The sequence below is a fragment of the Choloepus didactylus genome, chromosome 2 (assembly GCF_015220235.1).
Source record: "Choloepus didactylus isolate mChoDid1 chromosome 2, mChoDid1.pri, whole genome shotgun sequence".
In the NCBI taxonomy this organism is placed as follows: Eukaryota; Metazoa; Chordata; class Mammalia; order Pilosa; family Megalonychidae; genus Choloepus; species Choloepus didactylus.
In genome coordinates this window covers 169,870,876-169,898,063 of record NC_051308.1, presented here as the reverse complement: position 1 = coordinate 169,898,063, position 27,188 = coordinate 169,870,876, and the positions used below count along the sequence as shown (strand labels likewise).

General features: G+C 36.5%; 1 protein-coding gene and 1 non-coding gene across 3 annotated transcripts; both read right to left on the bottom strand.

Moving 5' to 3' along the window:
• Positions 1–539: 539 nt before the first annotated feature.
• Positions 540–27,180, bottom strand: CRYZ (crystallin zeta). Of its 2 annotated transcripts, none has more exons than XM_037826903.1 (9): positions 27,027–27,180; positions 22,322–22,445; positions 20,781–20,933; positions 18,471–18,634; positions 12,946–12,997; positions 6,238–6,387; positions 3,246–3,347; positions 3,027–3,122; positions 540–2,588 (listed from the first exon to the last, which is right to left on the bottom strand). In XM_037826903.1, exons 2-9 carry the CDS (start codon positions 22,430–22,432, stop codon positions 2,427–2,429), a joined length of 990 nt encoding a protein of 329 aa, XP_037682831.1. In that variant the 5' UTR covers positions 22,433–22,445; positions 27,027–27,180; the 3' UTR covers positions 540–2,426. The 2 variants fall into 2 exon arrangements, with proteins under 2 accessions (XP_037682831.1, XP_037682832.1); XM_037826904.1 differs by lacking the exon at positions 27,027–27,180 and adding an exon at positions 26,233–26,388.
• LOC119528320 lies at positions 20,123–20,229 on the bottom strand. Its single transcript, XR_005215628.1, has one exon. It is a non-coding gene; the product is annotated as a U6 spliceosomal RNA (small nuclear RNA).
• Positions 27,181–27,188: the final 8 nt, after the last annotated feature.

Sequence of the window (27,188 nt, the reverse complement as noted above, 5' to 3'; positions counted from 1 at the left end):
TCTCTTTTTTTAGCTTCACTCCCTTCCCACTCAAATGTAGATCAAGGATGTGGACTATGCCTTATACATCTTTTTATCCTCAAATTCTAGTATGATGCTTTCTCAGATTCCAAATACTGAATAAGTATTTGTTGAACAAATGGTTAAATAGAATCCACCCCCCACCCCCACCCCTTAAAGACACTGTCAAATCAGGAGATAGAATGATAACTGAGGCAAGGATGATTAACGGGGTCAGGAACTAGCAATCCAAGGCAAAATGCGGCCAGAAAGGAGGCAGCACAGCTCCCGCAGTAGGCAGAGGTAAACAGGCCAGGAAAGCCAAAGTCCTGGAAGTTAGAATTCAGGAGTTTGTGGTTTTATAGCAAAAGCTTGCTACAAAAATTAAGTCAGCTGAGTTTGAACCTGTTAGTCTTATGATCTTTGAGAAATCATTTCACCTTTCTGGGCTCAGGGTGGCAGATACATTTGATCTCTAACACAAGATATGATTCTAGGTCACAGAGAGCAAAGTGAATAGAAATGGAAATCCAAAAGAATGAGGGATTTCAATGTTTGTTTATTCTAAAGGTTTTTCTCTACTTTCCATCAGGGACAGGGACTGGTGACTGATACAGCAGCCCGTAGGCTCCAGGTACCAATTAAACAGTGAATGTAGTTGGTTGAAAAGTTGGGGCAAGACTAGAACTGGAATTACCAGGACATTTGTGCAGGTAACATACTTAATGTAACATAATCATAAATATGGTAATTAATGCATAAAGTTTGGCTAGTTTTTACTTTCCATTGACTGAACTATATCAATGGATTGCAAAATGTTAACAAGAAAATGTTAAAATTGCAAAATGAGCTGAGAATGTTTTAGCTCATTGTTTGGATGAGGCAAAAGTGCAAACAGATTCAACTACTTTTACAGAATAATTATTCTTTTATCTTTTTGCATGTGTTGGGGGGGTGTCCTCCATTTGAAGATGTACATAAAATGCTAACCTCTAGATTCAAGACAATACTTTCTTTTAAACACTTTTTTCTTACATGTTATTCCACAGGTTGGTTAACTTATAAAATAAATAGTGAATAAAGTCAGAAAACACTAATAGCAAAAACACTTCAGCCATGGCATTGACAGTAAGAAACCAATGACACCCTCCATTACAGAAATAAGCAGTGCTTTCTATTCATTACAGAAGTAGAATTTCATGATCAAAACAGAAATTGTCATTCAACAGATACAAACCCAGTCAAGAGAATCTATCACACAATATAACAACAGTCATAGGAGGCTGTGTTTATATGAAGAAAAAGAAATAAAAAATAAACTACAAAACCTCATTTCCTTGGACATAAATATTGATGGTAAGTTTTCTAAATAGTTATCCATCCATTTAGTTTAGATAAAGACTTCCAGCACAGAACACTGTTAGGAAGTAACCATCAGGGACTTCAAAGAAGTGGTATGAGGCAAGAACCTAAAGATGAGCATCAATACAAGTTATAGATTTTCTTCCCTGAGTGCTGATACTTATGTCTTGATACCTTACATTATTCTTGAAAAATTATTTCAATTTATAAGCAATTATAAACATGTCTTGCAATCATTTTCACTGTAGAACTATACAAAAACAAACTAGATAAACAGCTTTTAATTTCCTATATAATTTATTGCAGGTTACAATGTTACAAAAACAAAAGCAGATCATTTTTAATGTGCCAAATTTGGCCAAAATTTTATGATCCCCATCACACAAACAGATAACTATAAATCTACTTTGAAAATATAATCAATCAAGAAGTAACTATGTAGAGAATATGTACCTAGTAACATATTATACCAAAGATTAAGGCTGAAGTCCTCAGAAAACATATGGGTCACTGGAATTCAACTATTAAAATGGTGACTGTTCTAATATTTGGGGAAATATTGGAAAAGCTAATGGCTCTAGATATTGTTTATTCTTGCGCTTCCAAGAACTTGCAGATTCAGATGAAATTAGTTTGGAAAAGGGTCTTTCTTAGTCTAGAGTCCAGTACAATTCTGGATTATCAGAGACTAAAGAAACTTTATAAGTGAGCTAGAAATTCTTGAAAATTGAGCAGTTGTATTTTGAATTAGAATGTTTTAGTCATAGGTTTGGAATTAATCATCAGGTATCTGCTTGGAATTTCTGGAATGCATCCAAATGTCAAATGACCACCAACATTCTACTTCCAACTATGATGACTCCTTGGTTGGAAGTGGCAAGTATAAAAAATATTGCATGTTATAAAAATGAATTTTACTCCAATGCCCATGATTTCTTCAGAAAAATATTTTTATAATGTAAGAAACTGATTGAATAAAGTAATGCTACTTAAAGCAAAAACAGTAAGTAGAATTAGGAGGAAAAAACCTCTAATTATATAGGAAACCCATGAAGAATTAATCATCATATGAGAAGAATCATTTTTCCAGCAGCCCCACTGCTATGAATGATATTTTCATGAGCCTGGGCCACTTTCTCCAATGGATATTGAGAACCTATTACAGGTTTCAACCAACCAATTTCCATTCCAGCTTGAAGGGCTGCTGCAAACTGCTGAAATTCCTCCTAAGGGAAAGAAAAAAAGCTTTTTTTAAATAGTGGACCATATGACTTAATTAAAAAGCATTTAAAAACTTCAGAGTTTAAGAATTATAGCATAAGAGTTTCTTAAAATGTGTGGCTTTTGTCAACCAGTATGAAACTGTAGAAAATGAAGTTTTCTATAGAGTAACCATAAGTCCCAATTTGCCTGGAATAGACTCAGTTTACAAATACCGATTGTTTGGATGTAATTACTAATAGTATCCCCTTATCCTCTCAAAAGTGTCCTAACTTGGATAATAAATTATATTATTCCCCTAGTCATCTTCTAGTGACTAATCATCAACCCACTCCTCCAATCAGAAAACTAATAACATCTACTTAACAAACTTTTTGTCTGCCTGACCAGGCAAACTACCAATTTTTAAATAATACCAAAATCAGAACCATTTATTTTCCTACCTTGGTTGATGAAAAGAGAGTAACTCCAATTATACTAGACTCCTTTGCCATGGTGTCCCGTGGGTTTACTTCAATACGGCCTCTACTGCCAACAACCTAATATGAAAAATAACATGTTTACAGGTAAAGATTACTCCAAAATAGTGTTAAATGTAAATGTATGGTTTAAAATCTAAATTACAGTAAAATTTCAAAGTGGTAAAAAAATGAAATACTTACTATTACTCGTCCTCCATATGACAGAAGATTCAAATCATTACTAAGATTTACATTAGCTAGCATTTCAATAATCACATCAATTCCTTTTTCACCAACAGATTTCTACATAAAATAAAAGAATATATAGTAAGGTAAGAAAACAAGTAAAAACTGTAAAGTAGTTATACTCTCATATTTACAGAAATTTCTCTCAAATGACACGTAATGGTAAATTTTTAAGATTAATAAGGCAAATTTTAAAATGATCCAATATATAATGATGATGTAATTCCAAGGCACCAGCCACAACATCTAAAATAATGATTTATACTATATAAATTGCAGTAATAAAATAAAACTTGCCTGAAATTTTCAGGTGCTCAGACTCAACTTGGCTACAAAATAATTTCCCTTAGTTGAAAACTGTCTATTTCCAAAGTATTTTTCACAGACAAACAAACAAAACACTAAAAATCCAAAACCCAAAGAGGCTCTCATTTTTATTAAGAAAACAAAAAGCAAAAAAGAAATGTTGGCTGTTTGCATTGCAGGATATTTTCTGTGCATTCAGTTTTGTTCTACATGGTTTCAGTCAGTTTGACACACAAATTCTTTTCTTTTTTAGCTCTCAGGTGTTGGTTCCCAAGATCCAAGCCTGACTCTTAAAAAGCTATAAATATTTACATTAACTTTATTTTACAAAAAAGCAAATACTTGTACCAGGAATTGTGTTAAGTACTAGAAATTCACAGATGGACATAGGTAGCTCAAAACATAGCCAGGGAGAAACATGGATAGTATGATCATCCTAGCTATAATGTAATGGACTAAATGCGACATCAACAGAAAAAAACTATAGGATACAGACAAAAAAGTTAAAGTCTGATTGACTGGAGTGGTCAGAAAAAGTTTCACAGAGATGATGACCTAGGTCCCAAGGGATGAACAGGAGTTTCCTAGGCAAAAAGGAAGGAAGATGAGCAAGGGAAAGTTATAAAGAGTCAGAGGCAGTCTGGACAGAAGAAACAGAAAAGCAAAGGTATGGGGGACTGAGAGTTCAAATCAGGATTGGAGAGTGGCCCAGCTGAACTGGAATATGTATTCAGACAAGGTGGCAACAGCAAAGAGATAGGAGAAGACTGTAAATTGATACAGATTGTAAAACATATTCAATGCCATGTGAAAGACCTCAGGTGTTCATTAATCCATGTGCCAGATACTGTTATAGGCATAGGAGATGCAGCTGGCAACAAGACACAAATTCCTCTCTTCATGTAGCTTCCATTTTTGTTATTTCTGGATATGTTTTTAGACAGAGAATCAAATAACTCTGGAGACAACACAGAAGATAAGATGGGGATATTAATTCAGTTAGGAGCTATGGGAAATCAAGGATGGAGAAGATGATACCTAAACCAAGTTAAAATGATGGAGGGAATAGAGAAAAAAGAAACACTTGAAAATCAGGTCAGAGATGAAACTGAAAGAATAAGGTGACCAGCTTCATGGGTTAGAGGGAAAATGGTGATAAAAAGATAGGAATAAAAAAAGAAATGTAAGTTCTGTCTCAGGTGCCCAGATGAATGGAGATGTCTAGAAGGCTGATGGCATGAAGAAAAGTAACTGAGGCCAGATAAAGGTTGGGAAATCAACAGCCTATGGGTAATAACTGAAGACATGGGAGTATATGAGATTGATCAGGATGAAGGTGTGGCACTGGAAAAGATGAGAACCAAGGGAAAAACTTAAGGAACACTAACATTTATGTAAAATGAAGAGAAACTGAAATGAACAGTCGGAGAAGTGAACTCCTTTCAAAGAGTGTGGTCAGTGTCATGCTGCTGAGAAACAAAACAGGATGAGGACAAGGCCAGTGGATTGATAATTAGGAGCTTACTGGTGACCTCTGGAAGCAATTTAAGTAGTTGGAGCAGAAGCACAACTTTAATGGGAAATAGGGAAGTAAAAGCAATAAGCATTCACTACTTTTTGAAAAAAGTTTGGTGATAAAGGAGAGGAAAGAGAGAGTGTAAGATAAAAGGTTAAGAGGTTTTTTCGTTGTTTTTTGAGCATGAGAGAAACTTAAGCATGTATGCTTACAAAGCAGAAGGAACGAGTGGAAGAGATGGAAGCCACACGACTTCATATCCTTAAAATTAGACTTCATGGTTTTAAAACAAACACAGCATTCTTAAAATAACTGATCATTTTTCGTATTTGTAAATACTTCTGCATAATGGTATCAGGAGTAAGTACTGGATTCTAGTTTTCCTAGACATATAACAAAGGAGAGCCTTTGTTCAGTTTTTTTTTTTTTGCAAGATGACTTTGTTGTAATAAACAAACCCTCTACTGTATTTTTCCTCAGTTTGTAATGACCTACTTCACGTAATAATCAGTACCTTGGAAATTCTTCCTCAACATGAGAAAGTGACTTGAGGATTAGCCAAGTAATCAGTGTTTAGTAAACTGCTACGACAGTACAAATGGGGAACTTTAAGGTCTGCTTGAATTCTGTTAGAGCAATGGAATATATGCAACAATTAACTACTGCTCATGTCTTTAAATAAGGTAGTGATTATTCCTTCAAAGCATTTAGTTAACAAACTTTATTCCATGAGCCTAGACAGATCCAGTTTGAAATCTGTGGATACCTCATCTTCCTCTGAAAACTCACACTAATAGAAATTATATTAAAGATACCTCCCAGCTGCAAAAACAAAGCTATGCATTACTTAAAATGTGAGTTGTATTAAAGAGTACTAATTTTTATAGCTATAAAATCCCAAGAAGCTATATTTTATTTGAAACACAGACAAGACAGAACTGATAGTGAAGGTTTAAAACTTAAGACATCTCTATTTTTTTAAAACTGAAACAACTCTAAAAACATACATAGGCATTACAAAAGAGGCAAACTTTAAAAGAGTAGTTGGTAAAATAAGAAGTTTACAAAAAAAAATGTAAGTTCCCAAAGAAAGTTTGACTTTTATAGAACTGTAGAAACTTTTACCTTAATTTTATCAATATAATTATCTTCTCTGTGATTAAATACTTCATGGGCTCCATTTTGCAAAACAATGTTTTGTCCCTCCTCAGTACCAGCTGTGCCCAAAACCTTTAAGCCATAAGCTCTAGCAATTTGGCATGTTGCCAGTCCAACCTGAAAAACAAATTACAATCCAGCAGTTTTAGACTCTTTGCATCCTTGAAAACATTTATTAAAAATATACAATGAATTTAACACTCTTCTAGGTCCTATCCTATCCTTAAGGAACTTAAGCGACTAAATGAAGAAATAAGTACAACAATATTTAACTTTTATTGAGCACTTACAATGTGCCAGATGCTACACTAAATACTCTATATGCATTACTTTATTTCATCCTCTCAGTAACCTTATGAAGTAGATATTATTATTGGCCCTATTCTACAGATGAGGAAATTAAAGCTTAAAAAATATAAGTAACTTTCCCAAGTCACCTACAGGGTTGGAAACAGAAGCTGGACCAAATCAAACTGCAGAGCTGGAGTTTTTAATCACAGCACTGAAATGTGTACTTAGCATCTGTTAAGGTGTAGCCGCAGAAGGTACAGAGTTTTAAGATAATCAAAATATGCTGACTTCATACTTTAACCATATATAAAAAATACTATATAACAGATGTAAGGCCCCTACCATTTAAGTGGAAGAGACAGATCTGTGGGTAAATTAATTTATTTGTTATATGATGAACATCTATTGAGTGTCTTTATGCAAGAAGAAACATTCTAATAAGGGGTAAGATAATAAACACATTAACAATTAAATGAATGCAATAAATTCAGAAAATAATACATGCTATGAATAAAACAGGCTATTGGGTTAGAGAGATGGGCTATCTAAGTCATCAGGAAAGGTCACTCTAAAGAAATGAGACCCAACTGAAGAGGGGAAAGGAAGCCACCTGGAGAATGCTGTAGGCAGAGTGGACGGCCATGGCTATACAGAAGGGGGAATGAGCTTGGGGTGTTCAAAGAATAAAAGGAGAGTCAATGTGGTTTGACAATGGGGATCATAGGAGACAGTAGAAGAAGATAAGGTCACAGAGGCACTAGGAGATCAAGTAACACTCAACCTAAGGAAATGAAGGTAAGGGGTTTGGATTATACGTAAGGACTATGGGGAACAATTGGCGAGATTAAGCATGGGAATTATATGATCTGACTTAGGCTTTAAGATGATTACTGTAATTACATGTGAGGCAAAAAGAAGGTGGGGGGCAATAATGGGAGCAGGGAGATCAGTTAGTAGTTGGTATAATAGTCTAGATAAGAGATGAACTAAGGTGGTGGTACTGGAATGAGTAAAAACAAATGCAGATCTAGTTTAGAAGTAAATTGACAGGACTTCCTCATGGATTGAATGTGGGAGGTGAGGGGACAAGAAAAATCAAGGATGTCTTCCTAGGTCTTTGGCCAGATTAACTGGTGGACTGAGCTGGGGAAGACTGGGGAGGTTCAAGTTTGTGAAAGCATTTAGAATCCACTTTGAACGTGCTGAGCTGCATATCGCTCATCTAAGTGAAGATTCAGTATTCAGCTGTATATGGGTATGGACTAAAAGGAGGTCAGAGTTGGAGATTCAAATTTGAGATTTATCAGTTTATAGATGGTATTTAAAGCCACAGGATTGGTTGAGATCACTACAATACTAGATGAATACCAGACAAATGTGCTTGGTACAAAAGAGGTACCAAAATATTTTAGGAACATAGAAAAATGAGTAATTACTTAAATAACAATAACGAAAAATATATGTTTGATTACATACCAAATGAGTGGCACAAATAATTGTCACATACTTTTAGAGCAGAGTTTCTCAACCTTAGCACTATTGACATTCTGGACCCCAAAACGGGAGGCTATCCTATGTATTATAGGGGCACTCGCAGGTTCCATCCCCCCACCCTCCCCGGCTCCCCACCAAGTTGTGTCAACCAAATATGTCTCCAGACATTGCCAAATATCCCCTGGGGGGACAAAATTACTCCCCATTAATAATCACTATGGATTGGGCAAAACAGAAAATAATTTAAATGAAAAATGATGATAGAAATTAATTAAAACTATAGCAGAATCACAAATTCCCAGGCCTAAAATGGACCTTATAGATTATATGGCATATGGGAGTGATGAGCCTGAACTTGGGCTGTGGCAGAGATCTGTCTGATTTATCCAAAAACAAATAGACAAATAAGCACATGAAACTTACTGTCTCATGAGGGAGAGATACATTCAATTAGATGAAATACAATACACTGTGGAGTAGACACAATTAGTTTTTGTTACTTTGATTTCAACTTAAAAAAAAATAGGCCTCTAATAAAAATCACATTTTAAACTAAAGATTTAATGTAAATATAAATCTCTTTATGCTCTAATTACCTTAAAGGGACACTCAATAGTTATTTTTAAAGTGCTGTTTATTCTATTCTTTTCAACAATTATACCACCACTACTTCACTAGATTATGTACCATTCATTCATTATATGTCAACTATTTTCCTTCTACTTATTTTGCTGACAAAATAGGGAACTCCCCACCAACACATCTAGACAGTAGTTGGGTCCATAGATTCTACACCAGTTTATACACACAACATAATCCAAAAGGAATTTGAAATAAGTGAGACAGAAAGTACAAACAGAAGCAAGATAAAACCCAGTACTCTGTTTCCCTCTGGTAGGGCAGGGAGGATCAAAAGTGCTTCACACACCAGGCCATCTGCCTATCTCTGCCAGCCAAGGATTTAACAAACTCTTGGCCAGCTCAAAGGACAATGCAGATTTTGCCTTTAAAAAAAAAAAAAAAAAAAAAATGATGGTGAAGCAACCAGGCTTTTTTTACAAGAGGGTAAAGGGAATAAAAAGATTTTCTTTAAACCCTTTTTTCCTTTTCTCACTGAAATTTCTCCCTTCTATATAGAGCACAAGGTTAGCTCTCTGAAAGCCAGAACAATTTAAATAAATGCATTTGTTTGACAGAGCCTTTAGTTATTTAGAGTTAAATTTAATTTAACCCCAAAAATAGCCTCTTCAGTGAAGTCAAACAATTGGAGTTTCTGACAAGGTCTATCTGTCATATTTTTCTCAGGCTCTATAAAGGCAATCTTGGGATGTTTTACTAAATAGTTTGATTTGTTAAATCCTCTAGAATTGATCTATCTGAGGTACATAGGAAACTGGGTATAAAACCTTATGATTCATCTATCTCAAGTAACACAGAAACACAGTGGATAGAATTCTGTTTGTAACACCTGGCCACCTTGAGAGATAAATTCACATTTTTCAGAATACCACGCATTATTTGGTGGACAATGTACCATTTGATGGGGTACTTTTTTCAGTCTACTTCCCAGAATACACAGTGCTCTGAAAGGGTTAACCAGCTTCCTCAAGGTGAGCCACCTATCTCCAGGCCCTTATTTAAAACATGCGAAATCTCCAAAATTTCTAAAGCTTCTACATATAGGATAGAGGTCATATGAATTTCTTCTTAAATTCCAACCTCAGAGCTCTAACTTTTCTTGTAAGCTCCTCAGAGGAAGACTGACAGTCAATTTTGTGAAGAGGTTTCTGACAGCCCTGCCATGGGTGATTTCACTTGAAGGGCTTATTTTTTTAAGTTCTGAGCTCCTCACACCCCCACATTAGCATTTTAAGCCACCGGTTGTGGTGTTAAGGACACAGCTATATACTGTGCATTCCATGAATGTCATTAAAACACAGCAAGCAAGCAATGGAAGGAAGACAGAGAGGACTAAGAATTCAGTGTGGCTCTGCCATGCTGACTGAGCAACTAGGTGAAGTTTAATAAGCCTTATTAAAGTCTAATAAGTTTCCTTTATTAAGGAGATATGGAATTAGTATTATCCTTACAGAGATGTTTAAAATTCTAAATAAATATGTATATAGCATATGCTTCTTGAAGGCAAAAACAAGGCCAGTTTATCTTGGTCCACACTCAGCACAGGTGGAAAAACTAATATGAACATTTTTGATGGGGTAGTTGGTTGAATTTACTAACCAAGAAATGCTAAACTAAAGAAATGCTAAACTAAAGAATCACCTTTAGAAGAAGATTCTAATTCGAAGAAGCTTTTGCACATAAAGGGAAAAACCACCCCTGAGTGGATTTATAAATTTGGCTTTTAAAAATGACTATAATTGTACTGGCATAAAGACACACATTTATCAATGGAATCAAACAGAGTTCAGAAATAGACCTTCAGATTTATGGTCAATTGATTTTTGACAAGACTCCCAAATCCAGTCAACTGGTACAGAACAGCATCTTCAGTAAATGGTATTGGGAGAACTGGATATCCATATCCAAAAGAATGAAAGAGGATCCCTATTTCACACCCTATACAAAAATTAAAACAAAATGGATCAAAAGCTTGAATATAAGAGCCAGTACCATAAAACTCCTAGAAAGAAAATATAGAGAAACATCTTCAAGATCTCGTGATAGGAGGTAGTTTCCTAGCCTTACACCCCAAATCCAAGCAAGAAAAGAAAAATTAGATAAATTGAACCTCCTCAAAAATGAATACTTCTGTGCTTCAAAGGACTTTGTCAAAAGGGTGATGTTCCAGTTTGCTAATGCTGCGGTTATGCAAAATACCAGAAATGGATTGACTTTTATAAAGGGAGTTTATTTGGTTACAAATTTACAATCTTATGGCCAAGAAAATGTCCAAACAAAGGCATCAACTGTAAGGTACCGTCACTGAAGAACATCGATGGCGTCTGGAAAACCTCTGTTAGCTGGGAAGGCACGTGGCTGGCGTCTGCTTGCTCCTAGGTTGTGTTTCAAAGTGGAGTTCTCCAAAATGTCTCTCTAAGCTGCAGCTGTGAGCTCCTTCTGTTTGAGCACTTATAGGGTTCCAGTGATAAAACTGAAACCCATACTGAATATGAAGGGCCACATCGCCATGGAAATAATCTAATCAAAGGTATTACCCACAGTTGGGTGGGTCACATCTCCATGGAAACAACCTAATCCAAAGATTCCGACCTAATCAACACTAATACGTCTGCCCCCACAAGAGTGCTTCAAAGAACATAGCCTTTGTGGGGACATAATACATTCAAACCAGCATAGGTGAAAAGGCAGCTGACTCAATGGGAGAGAATATTTGGAAACCAAATCTGTATTTCCTCTTTGGAAAAATGTTTATTCATTTATATATTCATTTATGTATTCTAGATATCAAACCCTTATGTATAAAGAAGTCCTACAACTCAACAAAAGGCGAACAGCCCAATTAAAAAATGGGCAAAAGATATGAACAGACATTTTTCCAAAGAGGAAATACAGATTGCTAAAAAACACATGAAAAGATACCCAGCCTCCCTAGCTATTAGGCAAATGAAAACCACAATGAGATATCATCTCATGTCTACTAGGATGGCCGCTATTAAATAAGAAACTACAAATGTTGGAAACAATGTGGTAAAATAGGAACACTTATTCTCTGCTGGTGGGAATGTAAAATGGTACAGCCACTGTGGAAGACAGTCTGGTGGGTGCTGCTCAGGTAGCTAAGTATAGAGTTGCCATATGACCCAGCAATCCTGCTACCCCAGATATACACAGAGATTTGAAAGCAGGGACATGAACAGACATTTGCACACCAATGTTCATAGCAGCATTATTCACAGTTACCAAAAGATGGAAATAACCTAAGTGGCCATCAATAGATGAATGGATAAATCATATGGTATTTACATACGATGGAATATTATTCAGCAGTAAGAAGGAATGACATCCTGAAGCATGTGACAACATGGATGAACCTTCAGGACATTATGTTAAGTGAAATAAGTCAGACACAAAAGGACAAATTTTGTATGATATCATTGATATGAACTAATTATTATATGTAAACTCTTTGACATAAAATACAGAACAGTTTACCAGGATATAGAATGAGGCTAACGAACGGGGAGCGGTGGTTAACATGTGCAGAATATTTAACTAAGTTGAAGTTAATGATTTGGAAATGCATAGAGGTAACAGTAGAATAATTAATAGTAATGAATCGTGTGTGAATGTGGTGGAAAGGGAAGTTTAGAGTCATGTATGTCACATTATCAGAAGAAAAGGTGGAGATTAAAACATGAGAATATATAACACAATGAATCTTTTGGTGGACTATGACTGTGATTAAATGTTCAAATATAAAAAATTATAAAAAAGTTCTTTCACGAACCAGAACAAATGCACAACACTGTTACAGGAAGTTAATAATAGAGAGCTTTATGGGAAAAAATGTACTTATTGCAAACTATGGACTAGAATTAACAGTAATATTTTAACATTCTTTCAAAGGTAACAAATGTACCACAACAAGACTATGGGTCAACAGTGGGTATGGGGGGGGGGGGGGAAGGTGGGGGAGAGGTAAGAGGTATGGGAGGATTGGGGTTTTATTTTTTATTCTTGTTTCTTTTTTGGGGTAATGAAAATGTTCTAAAAGTGATCATGGGAATGTATGCACAACTATGTGATGATACTGTGAGCCAGTGATTATATGCTCTGGATGGTTTGTATGGTGTGTGAATGAATACACCTCAATAAAATTGCAAAAAAAAAAAGTGACTATAAGACATACAATGTGAAACCCACAAATCTGAGCTCTTTTTCAAATAGACTTAAAAAAAAAATACTTACTCCTCCACTAGCCCCATGAACCAAGATACTTTCTCCAGCTTTCACCCGGGCACTGCAAAAGAGAACACAGGTTCCATCACCTTATTTCGTTAAGCTAATTAAGCTCAGGTGCTTTTCATTATCCTCAAGGAAATTCTACCCTCAGTTCAGCTAACACTCAAAGAGGAAACTGTCCTGACATTACAGTCCAAAATACTTCTCTAAGCTTCACAGGATCAAACGATGGTCCTTCTGAGTCATGGATAAAAGAAAACCTTCCACCCATCTATCCATTCATCCAATGTATATTGGGAGTTCACCATGGACTAGGCACTGTGCTGGGTGAGGAGGCTGCAGTCTTTGCAAGTATGTTAAGTGAAAAAATACAGTAGTTAGACTATTTTTTGCTGATGGTAAGATAATTTCACTGCTCCAGGCCTTTGAACATCAGGTTGCACCAGCCTCTATGCTCTCATTTCAGAAGGCAATGCTGAGTCAGCAATGGTAAGAAAGTAATAAATATGATAAATTCTCTCACACTGGTTCCCAGGTCAACCCCTAAAATGTCCAGATCCTCTTTTCATTTCTGGTTCCTAGTACTACTTTTCTATTATGTACTGAAAACAAGGAACATGCAGCAAGACAGCTTGGGGGATTCTTTACTACTCCAGACAGACAAGTACTAATGTCACAAGCCAGCAGCTATTGTGTAATCCAAATCTGACTCTCAGAGAGGATCTCTCATTTCCTAGAACAACAGGGGGTGGCTACACTGTAGAGACATTATATTCCATCTGGGAGTGAGAATACAGTAACCAGGAGTCCTGCTCAAGACTGTGTGCCAACTGCTGACAAATGACAATAAGCAATAAATTAAGCTTTCTCTAACCCACTTGCTTAGAGATAAGAGGATTGAGGGCAGTGATTTAAATTGAGGGTTTGAAATGATAAACTGAGCTAACCATTACCAAAACACTTTGACATGTTAAGAAATCATATACAAACATAAGGTGATAGGATTACCACTGTTATACTATGGGATATGAAATACTTCCTAATGAATTTTTTAAAAATCTCATATACAACCCCTCAAACACTAAGAACATATTCTCCTGAACTCTTGGGCCTAGGATGGGTGAGTAAAAAGCAGGCTAACCCTCTCCTGGTTCCCCACGGCTATGATCCTTCTATCCTTTGAACAGAGTAAAAACTTAAGCCCCATTGAGCCTCTCAGCAGAGGCTCCAGCACCCCACCTTTCCATACTACTACTCTACTGACCTCCTGCAAGTCTCCTTAGTCTCCTACCTGGCACTAAGGCTTTCTCTTCCACCCCAAATACTGCCCAAATCTAAATTTCAACATTTACGCAGAAAAACACCTAGCATCACAATTCCTGAATTCCTCTCCACCTTAACCACTGTCCCCCATGGCTAAATCTGGTAACCAACCCCAACCACCCTACCTGAAAAATAGGAGACAATGATAACCGCTTTTATGATAGTAATCACCTATCTTAATTTTATCAGCCCACATTCTCTCAAAACCTTTTTTCAAATTCACAGAGATGCCTGACTCCTGACTGTTCCATTTCTATCCACTTGCTGCCCCTGGCCTTACTTCCTTCCCTAATGGGCCTGGATCCCATGAGAGATTACCCCTACCTCTCTCTCTCCAGCATGCTCATTTACTTTACACTATTCCATTTTGCCACCAATATTCCAGCCCTGAATTAATGCAAAAACCAACTTCCTCTGATGCTTTATCCAAATGGCTGAGACATTTTGGTGTCACTAAAGTTCCAGTTCTTGAATATGAGCTCCTTTAAAATCTCTCCTCCCTACCTAAAAACTTTCCATAATTATACCACATGTACCGCTTTTCTTCTACGTTTAAGGGATGATCTATCCTTTTAATTTTCAAAGCCAATATCTCTATGTCCTAGGTCCTTTCCACATTGCCCTATGCAGGATATTGCGGCATCTGCCATCCTTCCCTCTCTTCGAAATGTTTAATCTCTCCCTCTCTGCTAGAACCTTCCTCTCGGCTACAAACATGGCTGAATCTAATCTTCTATTCTCCTTCCTATCCCCCATTTTTCTTTTTTCAAAAAAGAACAGTCTTATTCAAGAAATTTATTCTCTCTTCCTTCCTCAATCCACTCAATCAAGCTTCTGTCCCACCACTCTACAGAAAATGATCTGTAGAAAATTAATTAATTGCTAAATTCAACTGATAAATTTTTCTGAATAGACCTCACTGCTACATTTGACAGCTAGCATCCCTCCTAGGTAACAATATCCACTACTACTTCTAACACTGCCAACATCTACTGAGCACTTACTCTGTGCCAGGCACTAAGACCTTTATGTGAATTACCTCATTTAATTCTTACCATACCCCTCTGAGGTGGAGGCCGTTATTATCCACGTTTTACAAATCAGGAAACTGCAGCTGAGACAGGGAAGAAACTTGATCTAGGAATGAGATGAAGGCAGTACTCTAAAGCAGGTTGTCCTCTCATCACAGCCTATGCCCTCAATGTAACCTCTAGACTCTCCTGGCCTTGGGATCCAGTCCCTTTGATTCACCTCAGGATTCTGTACCCTTCCTCTGACTACACTCTTAGATGTTGGTGTTCACAAGGGTTCCATTCTCACTCCACTGTTCTCACTTCTTGAGGGATTTCAATCACTCTCATCTTGCCAACTATCATCTATAGGCTCATATTCCCAAATTTATACTGCCAGCCTTCGCGCTTCAAATCCTTTGTCCAACAAGCTGCTTCTCCATCAGGATACCTGACTCAGAACTTGAAGTCCAAAAACTCAACTTCCCTTTGAAACCTGCTCCTTCTCTCTTCTTTTTTGTCACAGTTAAACAAATCCCAAGTTAGAAAGCTAGGTGTATTCTTAAGCCCCTTCTCTCCCTCATGCTCCACATGCAAATGATCACCAAATACTGTCATTTTTTCCCCCTAACTAGATCTCCTTTCCTCTCCATCTCTTCTCCTGTGAAACTTTGCTCTGGTCTAAATGCATTTTATCTAGAGGAGACTCCAATAAGAACCTCCTAACTTTTCTCCATTCCTGCCTGAAATCTGTCTTTCACACAGCAGATAAGTGGTTTCAATAAAACACAAATCTAACAATATATTTTTATTAATATCTTTTTATTACTCTCACAGTTAATAAAAAAAGTCATGACCACAATCTCTTAAAGGATAATGTAAAACCTCTATAATCTGTTTACAATCTTGAACCTACCTATTTGATGATGAATGCTAACCCTGATTGAAAGGTTACTCTGTCCAACCTTATTCCTTGCCACTCTCTCCCTTGAAATCTCTTATCCAACAAGATCAAACTGCTATAGCCTCCCCATTCACCGTGCTGTTCTTCCCAATGTACCATGCTGTTCCCATTGTCCACAGTGCCCTTTCCCCTCCCAACTAACCTTCCCCAGGATAACTCTGATCATTTTCAAACACTTAGAGAATTTGATTAAAATACAGATTCTCAGTTCTCATTACTGGAATCTGATCAGCAGGTCTGGGGTAGTGTCCTGTATTATACTTTTACATTGCTGCCCAGATGATTCTGATAGATAACAAAATTTCTAGAACCATGATTTTATAAAAGTCCAAGTCTCACATCCCACTAGGAATCCCTGCCTGATCACTGTGGGCACGTTCCTGTGATCCCATAAATCCCTAAGCACCGCTCAACCACTGTACTTCCCACATTACATATAATTATTAATATTATTATATGCATTTCCCTTACTAGATAGTAAGCATCTTAAAAGAAAAGGCAGTCAACTTGAAAGGTGAAATCACTGCCCTCCCCCCTACATGGGATCAGACACCCAGGGGAGTGAATCTCCCTGGCAACGTGGAATATGACTCCCAGGGAGGAATGTAGACCTGGCATCGTGGGACGGAGAACATCTTCTTGACCAAAAGGGGGATGTGAAAGGAAATGAAATAAGCTTCAGTGGCAGAGAGAATCCAAAAGGAGCCGAGAGGTCACTCTGGTGGGCACTCTTACGCACATTTTAGACAACCCTTTTTAGGTTCTAAAGAATTGGGGTAGCTGGTGGTGGATACCTGAAACTATCAAACTACAACCCAGAACCCATGAATCTCGAAGACAGTTGTATAAAAATGTAGCTTATGAGGGGTGACAAGGGGATTGGGAAAGCCATAAGGACCACACTCCACTTTGTCTAGTTTATGGATGGATGAGTAGAAAAATAGGGGAAGGAAACAAACAGACAAAGGTACCCAGTGTTCTTTTTTACTTCAATTGCTCTTTTTCACTCTAATTATTATTCTTGTTATTCTTGTGTGTGTGCTAATGAAGATGTCAGGGATTGATTTGGGTGATGAATGTACAACTATGTAATGGTACTGTGAACAATCGAAAGTACGATTTGTTTTGTATGACTGCGTGGTATATGAATATATCTCAATAAAATGAAGATTAAAAAAAAAAAAAAAAAGACATAATGCTGAGCAAAATAAGCCAGGCACAAAAAGAGAGATATTGTATGTTACCACTAATGTGAATTCTGTGAAAAATGTACAATGTTTTATACTGTAGAATGTAGGGGACCTAGAGATACCAATTAGTGGAGGGGGAATGATAATCTACTAAGAACAGATAAACTATGGAGGGTAATCTCAATGTTATGGGAATTCTCAGGAAGGATTATGGTTTGTAAACTTTCTTGGATATAGTAAGATCATGTTGGAAGCAATAGAGTTATTTTAGGTTTTTTTTTTCTCTTATTCCTTTGTTTTCTTAGGGGTTGTTAATTTTCTTGGGGTATGGTAGGAACATGTTGGAAGCAATGTAGTTATTTTAGATTATTTGTTTTTCCTACTCCTCTGTTTGGACATGGTTTATTAATTTTCTTGGGGTATGGTAGGAACATATTGGAAACAAAGTAGTTATTTTAGGTTATTTGTTTTCCTTAATCCATTGCTTTGTTTGAAATGTTGTGGGGTTTTTTTGGTTGTTGTTTGCCTGTTTGTTTTTAATTTTTTGATAAACAAAGTTAAAAAATTGAAAAAAAATCAGTAGAAAAATGGGAGTAAAAACTAAATGACAAATAGGGTGGGATGGGGGGATAGTTTGGGTATTCTCTTTTCACTTTTATTTTTTATTCTTATTCTGATTCTTTCTGATGTAAGGAAAATGTTCAGAAATAGATTGTGGTGATGAACGCATAACTATATGATCATACTGTGAACAGCTGATTGTATACCATGGATGACTGTATGGTTTGTGAATATATTTCAATAAAACTGAATTTATAAAAAAAAAAAAAAAAAAAAAAAAGAAAAGGCAGTGTTTTGTTCCTCTTTGTATCCCCCTTGATTAGCACAATCCCCCAAATTGGCATAGTTTCCACTCAATAAATTCTTAACAGTAACTAAATGGTAACCAAAAATGACGGACAGATGGATGGTCAGGCAGCAGAAGAGAAGGCAGTTTACTGATCTCCTTTGGTGTTTACTGTGTAACTGACAGTGTGCTATTACCTGTGAAGCAAAGCACGATATGCAGTAAAATACGGGATACCGATGGCAGCTCCTTGTTTAAAGTCCAGTTTTTCTGGCAGCGGGTAAACAGTGTGATCTGCTGCAACAGCATACTCTGCGTAGCCCCCAGAGATTGTGTTGGTAGTGAAAACTCTGTCACCTTTCTAGGGGAAGAGATAAAATTAATAAATGCATTGGGGATTAAAATGTTGAAATGATGCAATCCTTTATAATGCAAGTTCTATATCAAGAAATAAGTGAATATTTATAAATTGTTTACTACATTTTAGGGTCTCATAAATATAATCTTAAAAATACTGAAAACATTTTAATGTTTTATGAAAGAGAACCAATATGAAGAAAGATTAAGGGAAACAGGAAAAACAGGAGGAAGGCAAATCCACAGAATGGCACCACGATAATGACAACAGCTAACTTTTATTGGGAACTTTCTGTGCTAGATGCAGCATTAAGAGTTTTATGCATATAATTTAACTTGACCTTCATAACAACCTATGAAATGGGTATTTTTATTATCTCCCCTTTAGATTAAATTATATGCAGAGATGAAAGAGCATGGGATGCCAGGCCATGACAAACAGTTCATTGCTAAAAAACAAACTATAAGTTAAGAAAGGATGGGAGATAAAAGTGGAAAGACAGCTCAGAGAGTATGAAACAGTCTTGTTTTATAACACAAGGTGTTTCAACATCACCTTGAAATTGATGAATTAATGGAATAACTAAAATAGAGGGGTAACAATCAGAATTAAATTTTAGAAAAATACAGATTTGAGGGGGAAGGAGGGAAAGTAGTACATTAAGTATCTATTATAGAAATCCAGGTAAAAGGTATGGTTCAGGTAAGATAACCTGAATTAGCTACAGACAGTAGGAACAGAAAACAGGACAGAGAAAACCATTCTAGTAAGGGAGAGCTGACTGACAGAGAGTGAGAAGCCTCAACCCCCGATACTCACCAAGATAGGCAATGCAAGAGAGGAGCAGCTCTGAAGTGAGAAAGTTAAGCTCCATTTTAGACATGCTGAGTTAAGAGATTCCTGGAGCTTGAAATGTGGGTCCAGCACTCCACAAGTGAATTTTCTGTGATGATGGAAAGTTTTACATATGCATTGTCCAATATAGTGGCAACTAGACACATGGCTATCAAGCATCTAAAATACTGTTAGTGTGATTGTGAATTAAATTTAAAATTTAAATTGAAATGTATTTGAATTTAAATTGCCCCATGTGGCTAGTGACTAAAGATAGCACATGTGACAATGGACACTATGGGAGTGGATGAAACCATCCATGAAGACGGCACTGAATATAAAAAGCAGAGGTCTAAGTAGGGACCCAGAGCCCTTGGTAACAGAAGATTTAAGGGGCATTTGGAGAAAAAGAAGCCTGAAAAAGATGCCCAAGGAGCAAGGAGGGAGGTACATCGAAATAAACGATGTCATAGAGGCTGAAGAAAAAGTTTTTTTTAAGAAAAAGTAAGTGGCTCAGAGTGTCAAATATCACAGAGAAGTCAAGAAAGATAATGACATAAAACGGCCCATTAGCTTCAGCAATATAGAGGTCATCAGTGACATTAGCAAGAATCTTTTCAGTGGAGGGACAGGGGCAGAAGTCACACTGCCAGAAGCTGAGGAGTGGAAAGCTGTATGGATTTGCCTGTCATCCTGTGCAGGGGCTAGGTTAATCTTCTCTGTCTCAGTCCAACTTTGGTAAATGTGCTGCTGAAGTTGAGCAGGTCAAGGAATTATGAGAAAGGATGCTAGAACATGGATATACACTCTATATTTTATATGTCTCTTGGCATGTAAATAACAAAAGCCATAATCATGACATTTGCATTAACTCAGTCACCTTCATCTGAGTCAGAGCTCTAAAAATGTATAGTGACCTTGCATTTTTTCATGTTTTATTTATGCTTCAAAGAATTAACCTTCCCTTTATTCTGTGAAGCTAAATCTATAGAAGGAATTAAAAGTTATGCTGGCATGTGTATTACCAAGAATTAGGAAATAGTATAATTTCCTTGTATGTTTTCTATCCTTGCATATTTCTATTAAATCAAAAGGATTTCAGTTCAACTCTGTAGGGATGTGAAGAAATTACCCAGCATTTATTCCCAATAATGCAAACAAATAAGATATCTAGATAAAAAGTAAGTTCTTTTTTGACTAGAGGAGTCCCCCAAGTGGTAGAAATTGTGTAGTGGAGGCCTTTTAAAGCCTTAAATACAGATACATTTTAAAAATATATTAAAATATTTTAAGAAGATAATTAAAAATGCAATACCTTGAAAGCAGATACATTATAGCCAACAGCTTCTATTACCCCTGCCACATCTGAGCCAGGAGTATAAGGTAAGACTGGTTTTCTACTATAAGTACCAGAGCGAATATATGTCTCCACTGGGTTTACACCACATGCATGGACTTTGATTAGAACCTGCAATGACAATGTATTTGAGTTAACACAGAGTATTTAGGCATACATTCAACATTGTGCTAGTACAATGTAGGTTATGGGGGCTATAAAAATAAAACAAACTAACAAATGAAACAAACCAGGTTCTTGCCTTCAATGAGTTCAAATTTCAATTTTGCAAACCAACGTGTAAATTAAAAGATAAGATAGAATGGCTTATGTGCTACATTAAAAATACTGTGGGAAGTATTGCAGAGACCTTTATGTCATCAAAACCTATTTCCTCTTCTTCCTAGGTAGACAGGAAGGGTATTATTTCTTGGTCTCCTTCACAGTCATGAGAAGCCAAATGACTGAGTTCTAGCCAATGGAATGTGAGCAAAAATTTTATGGTCTTTCTCCTTTCATGCTGCTTTCTCCTTTCATGGTGACCTTGGAAACCATGTGCTGAAGATGGCAGAGCAACATGATGGAAGAAGTTCGGGTCCCTAAGTCATTGTTGGAAGAGCCATCCATCACCATTTTGGAATTTTGTGATTGAGAAATAATTTTCCATTATTGAACCATTGCAATTTTTGAGGTTACATCTATTATAGCAACTAATTTTACCTTAATTAATACTGAATGATTACTTCTGTCTTAAGAGTAAGGAAAGGCTTTACTAAGGAAGTAGTATTTAAGCTAGGCCTTAAAGGTTTCAGTAGAAATTCTCCAGAAATGGGAGGAAAAGGACATTTCAGGTAGGAATAGTATGTGCAAAGATAGAAGGAATAAAAGGGCCCCTTTAGGAAATAGGATAAAGCTTGATGTTGTTACAGCACAGTCTATTGAGAGGGAGTGATAAGAAATCAATCTGCAAAGATAGGTTATGGCCAAATTTTAAAAACTTTCATAAGGCTTGGTAAAGAAATTAGATGGAAGCCATGGGAAGTGCAGTAATAAAAAATACACGATTTTGAATTAAAAAGTATATTGTTAAAATCATTGGATATGATTAAACTCTACGTTTAAATTCCCTTAAATCATATACGAAAAAGTATGTATACAGAAAATTGTTTTCTCACTGTGCACAAAATAAAAATCCTACAATTTTATAATAGAATAACTTGCTCAAAACTACTCATGACTCCATTCAGAAAAATCCAATTATTGTATTACATAGATAATTCTCAAGTTCAAAAATTTTCTTATACCCTAAGGTCATTTCTTTTAAATCTTTTAATGTTTCACTAATTATTAGAATTAAGTTAACTTTGACAGAGCTCAAACATATAAACAGGATAAACTTTGTCCTAATTCAATGTGTTTAAAAATCATTTTGAGTCTGCTTCTTTTGAACACTAATTTGATACAAAAGAGAGAGTCACATTTAGTGTAATTATCTCCTGTTTTAAAGTAATTATTTCTACCTGATGGTCTTTTGGAATCGGTACAGCAATGTCTGACTGGAGTTTCAGCACTTCTGGTCCCCCAAATTCAAAAACTCTAATAGCTCTCATCATCTTCTGTACAGTTGCCATGATGATCTAGACACTATGGAAAAAAATTAACATATTGTCATTTTGTATCTGCGCTGTCACTATGTTTTTTCTCTCTGGAGAGAGAAGATCAAACAATTTTTTCATACAACAATTTAAATCATGAGCTTACCACTGATCTCATTTTGTGTTTAAGGATCTTTCATCTTACAAATCCTTCAGGTACAAAGCGAAATACTTCATACTACTTCTTGTAGAGATTCAATGCCTTCAACAAGGGAATCAAACACGCAAACCAAAACATCTGGATAGACATACATCCTAGGTTTCCTTTTGTGTAAGTGTGAGCTGCAACATTTTAGAAATTTTAGGAGGTAATGCAGGTTTTATTAACAGTAGATAAATATACCTCCTTCTGTTAGATTACAAAATATTTTAAATATAGGCAGAAATATAAAGAATAATATATTAAATACATTTACCTGCAACTCAGCTTTAATAAATCTTAATATTTTAAAAACCTACACACGTGACAGATATACTTGAAACCCTGTGTATCCATTCCCAAACCCATTTCTGGCCCTCTCTTTTAAGATGTGACTAAACAATGATTTCAGTGCTCACCTTTCCCAAGCATGATGTTATAACATTACTACATTGTGCACATAAATAATATGTGCTATTGTTCTGCATGTTTTCAAACTTTATTTAGATTGGATCATATTGTACTTAGTTCTGCAACTTGTATTTTCCTCTCTGCATCAAGTTTTTCAGATTTATTGCTGTTGAAACAGCTTCATGTAGTTCACTCATTTTAACAAATGGGGAAAACACATTAAAAACTAAACAAAACTACTTTGTAAGTAATCTTTTGCAAATTACAAGAGTTAAAATGAGCTCCAAGAAAAAGAGAAAGAAACTTTGTGTATAAAATTATACAACTTTTGGAAATCTGTACTTATAGAGATGCAATAAAAGGATTTTGACTATGTCTCTATAATCGTGTTTGTAAGTTATCATAGTTTGTTGAAATTTGCCATATAAAATATCGTTGAACTCTGCCACCACCTACAGCATCTCTGCTCCCTTCTGGAACCAACCAAAAGCAGTTTAAACATCAGAAAGAGCTGTGGGAACTAGGACCTGAGATGAAAGCATTCAGACTTGGTGTATTGGAGCTCAGCGCAGGGCTACTTAAGAGTAGAGCCCACACTGGCTATAAAATGCTCTTCCATGTATAGGGAGAAAAATAAAAAGCATTTCAGTGATGTTGTTAATGGAATGAATTGATATAATTAATCGAAAGTGCGTGTCATTTTAAAACCATTTATTTAAAATGACTTAATATAGTGCCTAACACAAAGGAGAGAGTACAATTTTTTCAATGGTTGTTTAGCAGTGATATATCCAGAAGAAGCCGCTCTTGAATAAATAGGGCAGACATGGGCAGAGGGCAATAACAGATACAGCACCATACAGAGGAGCTATTAGGTCACTGAGGGCGAGAAAATCTGTCCGAGAGATAGGACTGGGTAAAGTAAAGGCAGCCTGCTTCATTACCTATCTAGCAATTGGACTACTATACTTCTATTTGGGTCTTCACCCAATCTGGGAAAGAAAGTGTAAGTATAAAGAAGATAAAACTTAAAAGGAAAATGTTGCCCAGATCAAATCTTCCCATCCTGGTAATAAGAACATACAGTTTTGTTTTGTTTTGTTTTCTCTTTTCATCTTTAGCATGGTGGAAAGATTTATGGGAACAGTATGGGCTTTCAAGTCCCACAGCTCTAAGCTTGAATCCTGGCTCTACTTGCCATGTGGTCTTATGCAAGGTAGTTAACCTTCTGAGCCTTGATTTCCTCATCTGAAAACTGGGGTGCTACCATCTAATGCTCAGTTACTGTGCTGAATACATGCCAAGCACCAAGCCCAGAACTTGGGAGATGTTTGCTTCTGTAAATAGTAGATATCAATAATCCTTTGCCATCCATTTTCTCCTTCCAATTCTTTATTCATAAAAATATGCTTGATTCTATAATTCTATAATCACCTCCAATTTAATTTGACAGTATTTACAGGATCCTGATTCTAAAAACAAGTGCTTACCCTCAAAGAGTTCACAGTCTAGATAATCATTTAAACATGACATTAATATCAAATTGGTTGTTATTCATTCAACTTGTATTTTTTTCAACAATGGTATACAAGGCACCATGCTACATCTAGAGAACACAGAGCAAAAAGAAAAGATCCAATCCTCTCCCTCTACCCGTCTGCTCTGTTTCTCTTACACACAACACATATACACACACACAATGTAAGAAACTTAGTTCATTTTCCACTTTCAGTATCTGCCTACTTCCTACCAACTTACTTCTTTCAAACATTCAGATCTATCTTTTCACCAACAGACATCACTACAACCTTCAAAAAAAACTTCAGCAATGACAGCAAAATTACTCTGAAATAGGTTCTGTATTTTGTATCTAATACATACATATTTTTACCCTACATTCTGGCATCTGCTAAGTAGGGAAAAAAGAATAGGAAGTAGAAGACTCCTCCTAAATACTGGATTGAGAAGACCCACAACCTCACCCAGTACTACCAGCTTATAGCCCACTGTGCTGGTTTGAATCTATTATGTACCCCGGAAAAGCCTATGTCCTTTAAACCCAGTCTTGTGGGGGCAGACCTATTCTGGGTGACTGCTGGTCCTTATTTCTTACTTCTTCTAAAAAGCAACAGTCTTTCAATCCCATTGATGTATTTTTACAACAGGTAGAGAATAGTTAAACCACTATATGCCTTACAGTAAGTGAAGTCCTATGCCTTAAATATTCTTAGGTGATTTATTTTCTTTATTGTACCATCTTTTTCTTCATCTGAAATGTTGGCATAGAAGATGATTAATTTCTAAGAAAGATACTTTATAATGATGATAGTAAGACAGACTGAGCCAGAAATATGAAATTAAACTCACTTGCAATTAGGATCAACATATTTTATAATTAAGACTTTTGCTTAGAGTTTGAAATGTCTTGAATGCTCCTAAGTCAAGGGATCCACTAGAGATACAAAGGACAGGATGAGACCTAAGAATTTCTTTATCAATAAAATGGGAAAACTCCCTAATATATGGTTCTTGTAAAGATTACATGTGAGAGCACATGTAAAGTGTTTCTCAGAATGCCTAGCATGCAGTAAGTCCTCAATGAAAAGGAATTGTTATTAGAAGGAGCTCTATTATTCAGACTAAACCAATTTTGGTTAGCAGGCCTGTCATACCGCTTGTTTATTAAATATGAAACTGTACTTCAAATGGGTTGGTCTATTAAATTCAAACAAAAAAATTATTTGGGAATAGTTTAGTTTTTATTTTTCACCACTGAAAGTATGCCCACCATACTTTGCAAATCTAGGAAATACGAAATCTAAAATTCTTCCTCAAACAGTAATCTTTCCATTTGGTTGACATGAACATTAAAAGGAAAGGGAAAAAAATGTTAATGTAGAATGAACAGATCAATTCACAAAGAGCGAAGGCACACTATGAGACAAGAGCAAAAGTAAAATTAGACAAGAATTTCTGGGGAAAAAAAAGTAAAACTTGGAAGTAAATAGAATCAATTGCTACTAAATGTGCTACTGTTGTTCCAGAATGATTCATATAAGCATGTTAATATACTTAAAGCAGAAATGTAAAAGAAGAAAAAAATTAAAGTGAACAAAGAGTCTCTTCGTGGTTGTGTGATCTTGTTACTCTACCTCACACATCTGGACCTCAGTGTCCACTTTTGATAAGGGGGAAAAGGGGCTGAACAGACAATTCTAAACCCCACCTGGTTCTTCAAAGATAAGATTGGATGGAAAAAAGCGGATTCTTATCCAGTGCTGGGGAGCTCCGTAAGATTTGCTACTGAACCTGCAAGTGCCATGTCCAGACACTCAGGGAGCTTCACAGTGGCTTCAGGGGGGATCACACTCCCATTTTCACTGCGGACCAGATCAAACTTTGGCCTTTAAATGGTTCAGTCATTAACACACCTTCCCCGGTTAAAGATGACCCTTCTCTAGAAATTACGTAAAGCTCCGACAATTTGTTAACAGGGTATTTTCTATTTTTTTTCCTTTAAAGGTGGAGGCCACTGTAGCAAAAGCCAATAAACTACATATATCGCTCCAAAAGTAAGACTGCACTCTGATCACAAAGCTGGTGGAAGCCGGGCGGAAAGAGTTCTGGGAAACCTGTATTACAATGAGAAATACGGTCCTATAGCTAGGACCGATATGTCCCACTGAAGGGATCCCCCAGGCCTCTGGAAAGATCAAGTAGGCGGCGGACAAGGGGGATGCCGGATGAGGCGACTTGAAAATAGGCGTCTCGTGAAAGCCGAAACAAAAATCATACTAGAAACTAAGGGAAGTCCAAGGCCAGCAGGCAAAAGTCTCCACGTGATTTACGGATGACCAACTTGCAGCCTTAGTCCTTAAAGGAGAATAGCTTCGGCCACCGGTTCTTGCGGAGACCAGAGGACAGGAAAAGAGCAGCCAAAATCAAGCTCGGTTCCATTTGACTGAGCTGTGGAGAGATTCGTTGCCTGGACAAAAAACAGCACTTTTTAAAACCACTTACCCTGCTGTAGAATGGGGAATCCAAATCTGTGTGGCCTCTCTCCGAGTCCAGAGAAAACACGGGTGGGCCTAGCGGTCCACGTACGCAGGCTCCGCCCACGTCCCTCCTCGACCCACCTCTAGAGAGGCGCCCGCGAATCTCCCTGGTTCGCGAGAAAGAAGA

Excerpts from the sequence above, each read along its gene's own strand:
- CRYZ (XM_037826903.1), bottom strand. The coding sequence starts at position 22,432 with ATGGCAACTGTACAGAAGATGATGAGAGCTATTAGAGTTTTTGAATTT. Across the intron at positions 6,388-12,945 it reads TTCATGGGGCTAGTGGAGGA|GTTGGACTGGCAACATGCCA; the intron begins GTAAGTATTTTT and ends TTTGTTTTTCAG. Across the intron at positions 3,348-6,237 it reads ATTATATTGATAAAATTAAG|AAATCTGTTGGTGAAAAAGG; the intron begins GTAAAAGTTTCT and ends TATTTTATGTAG.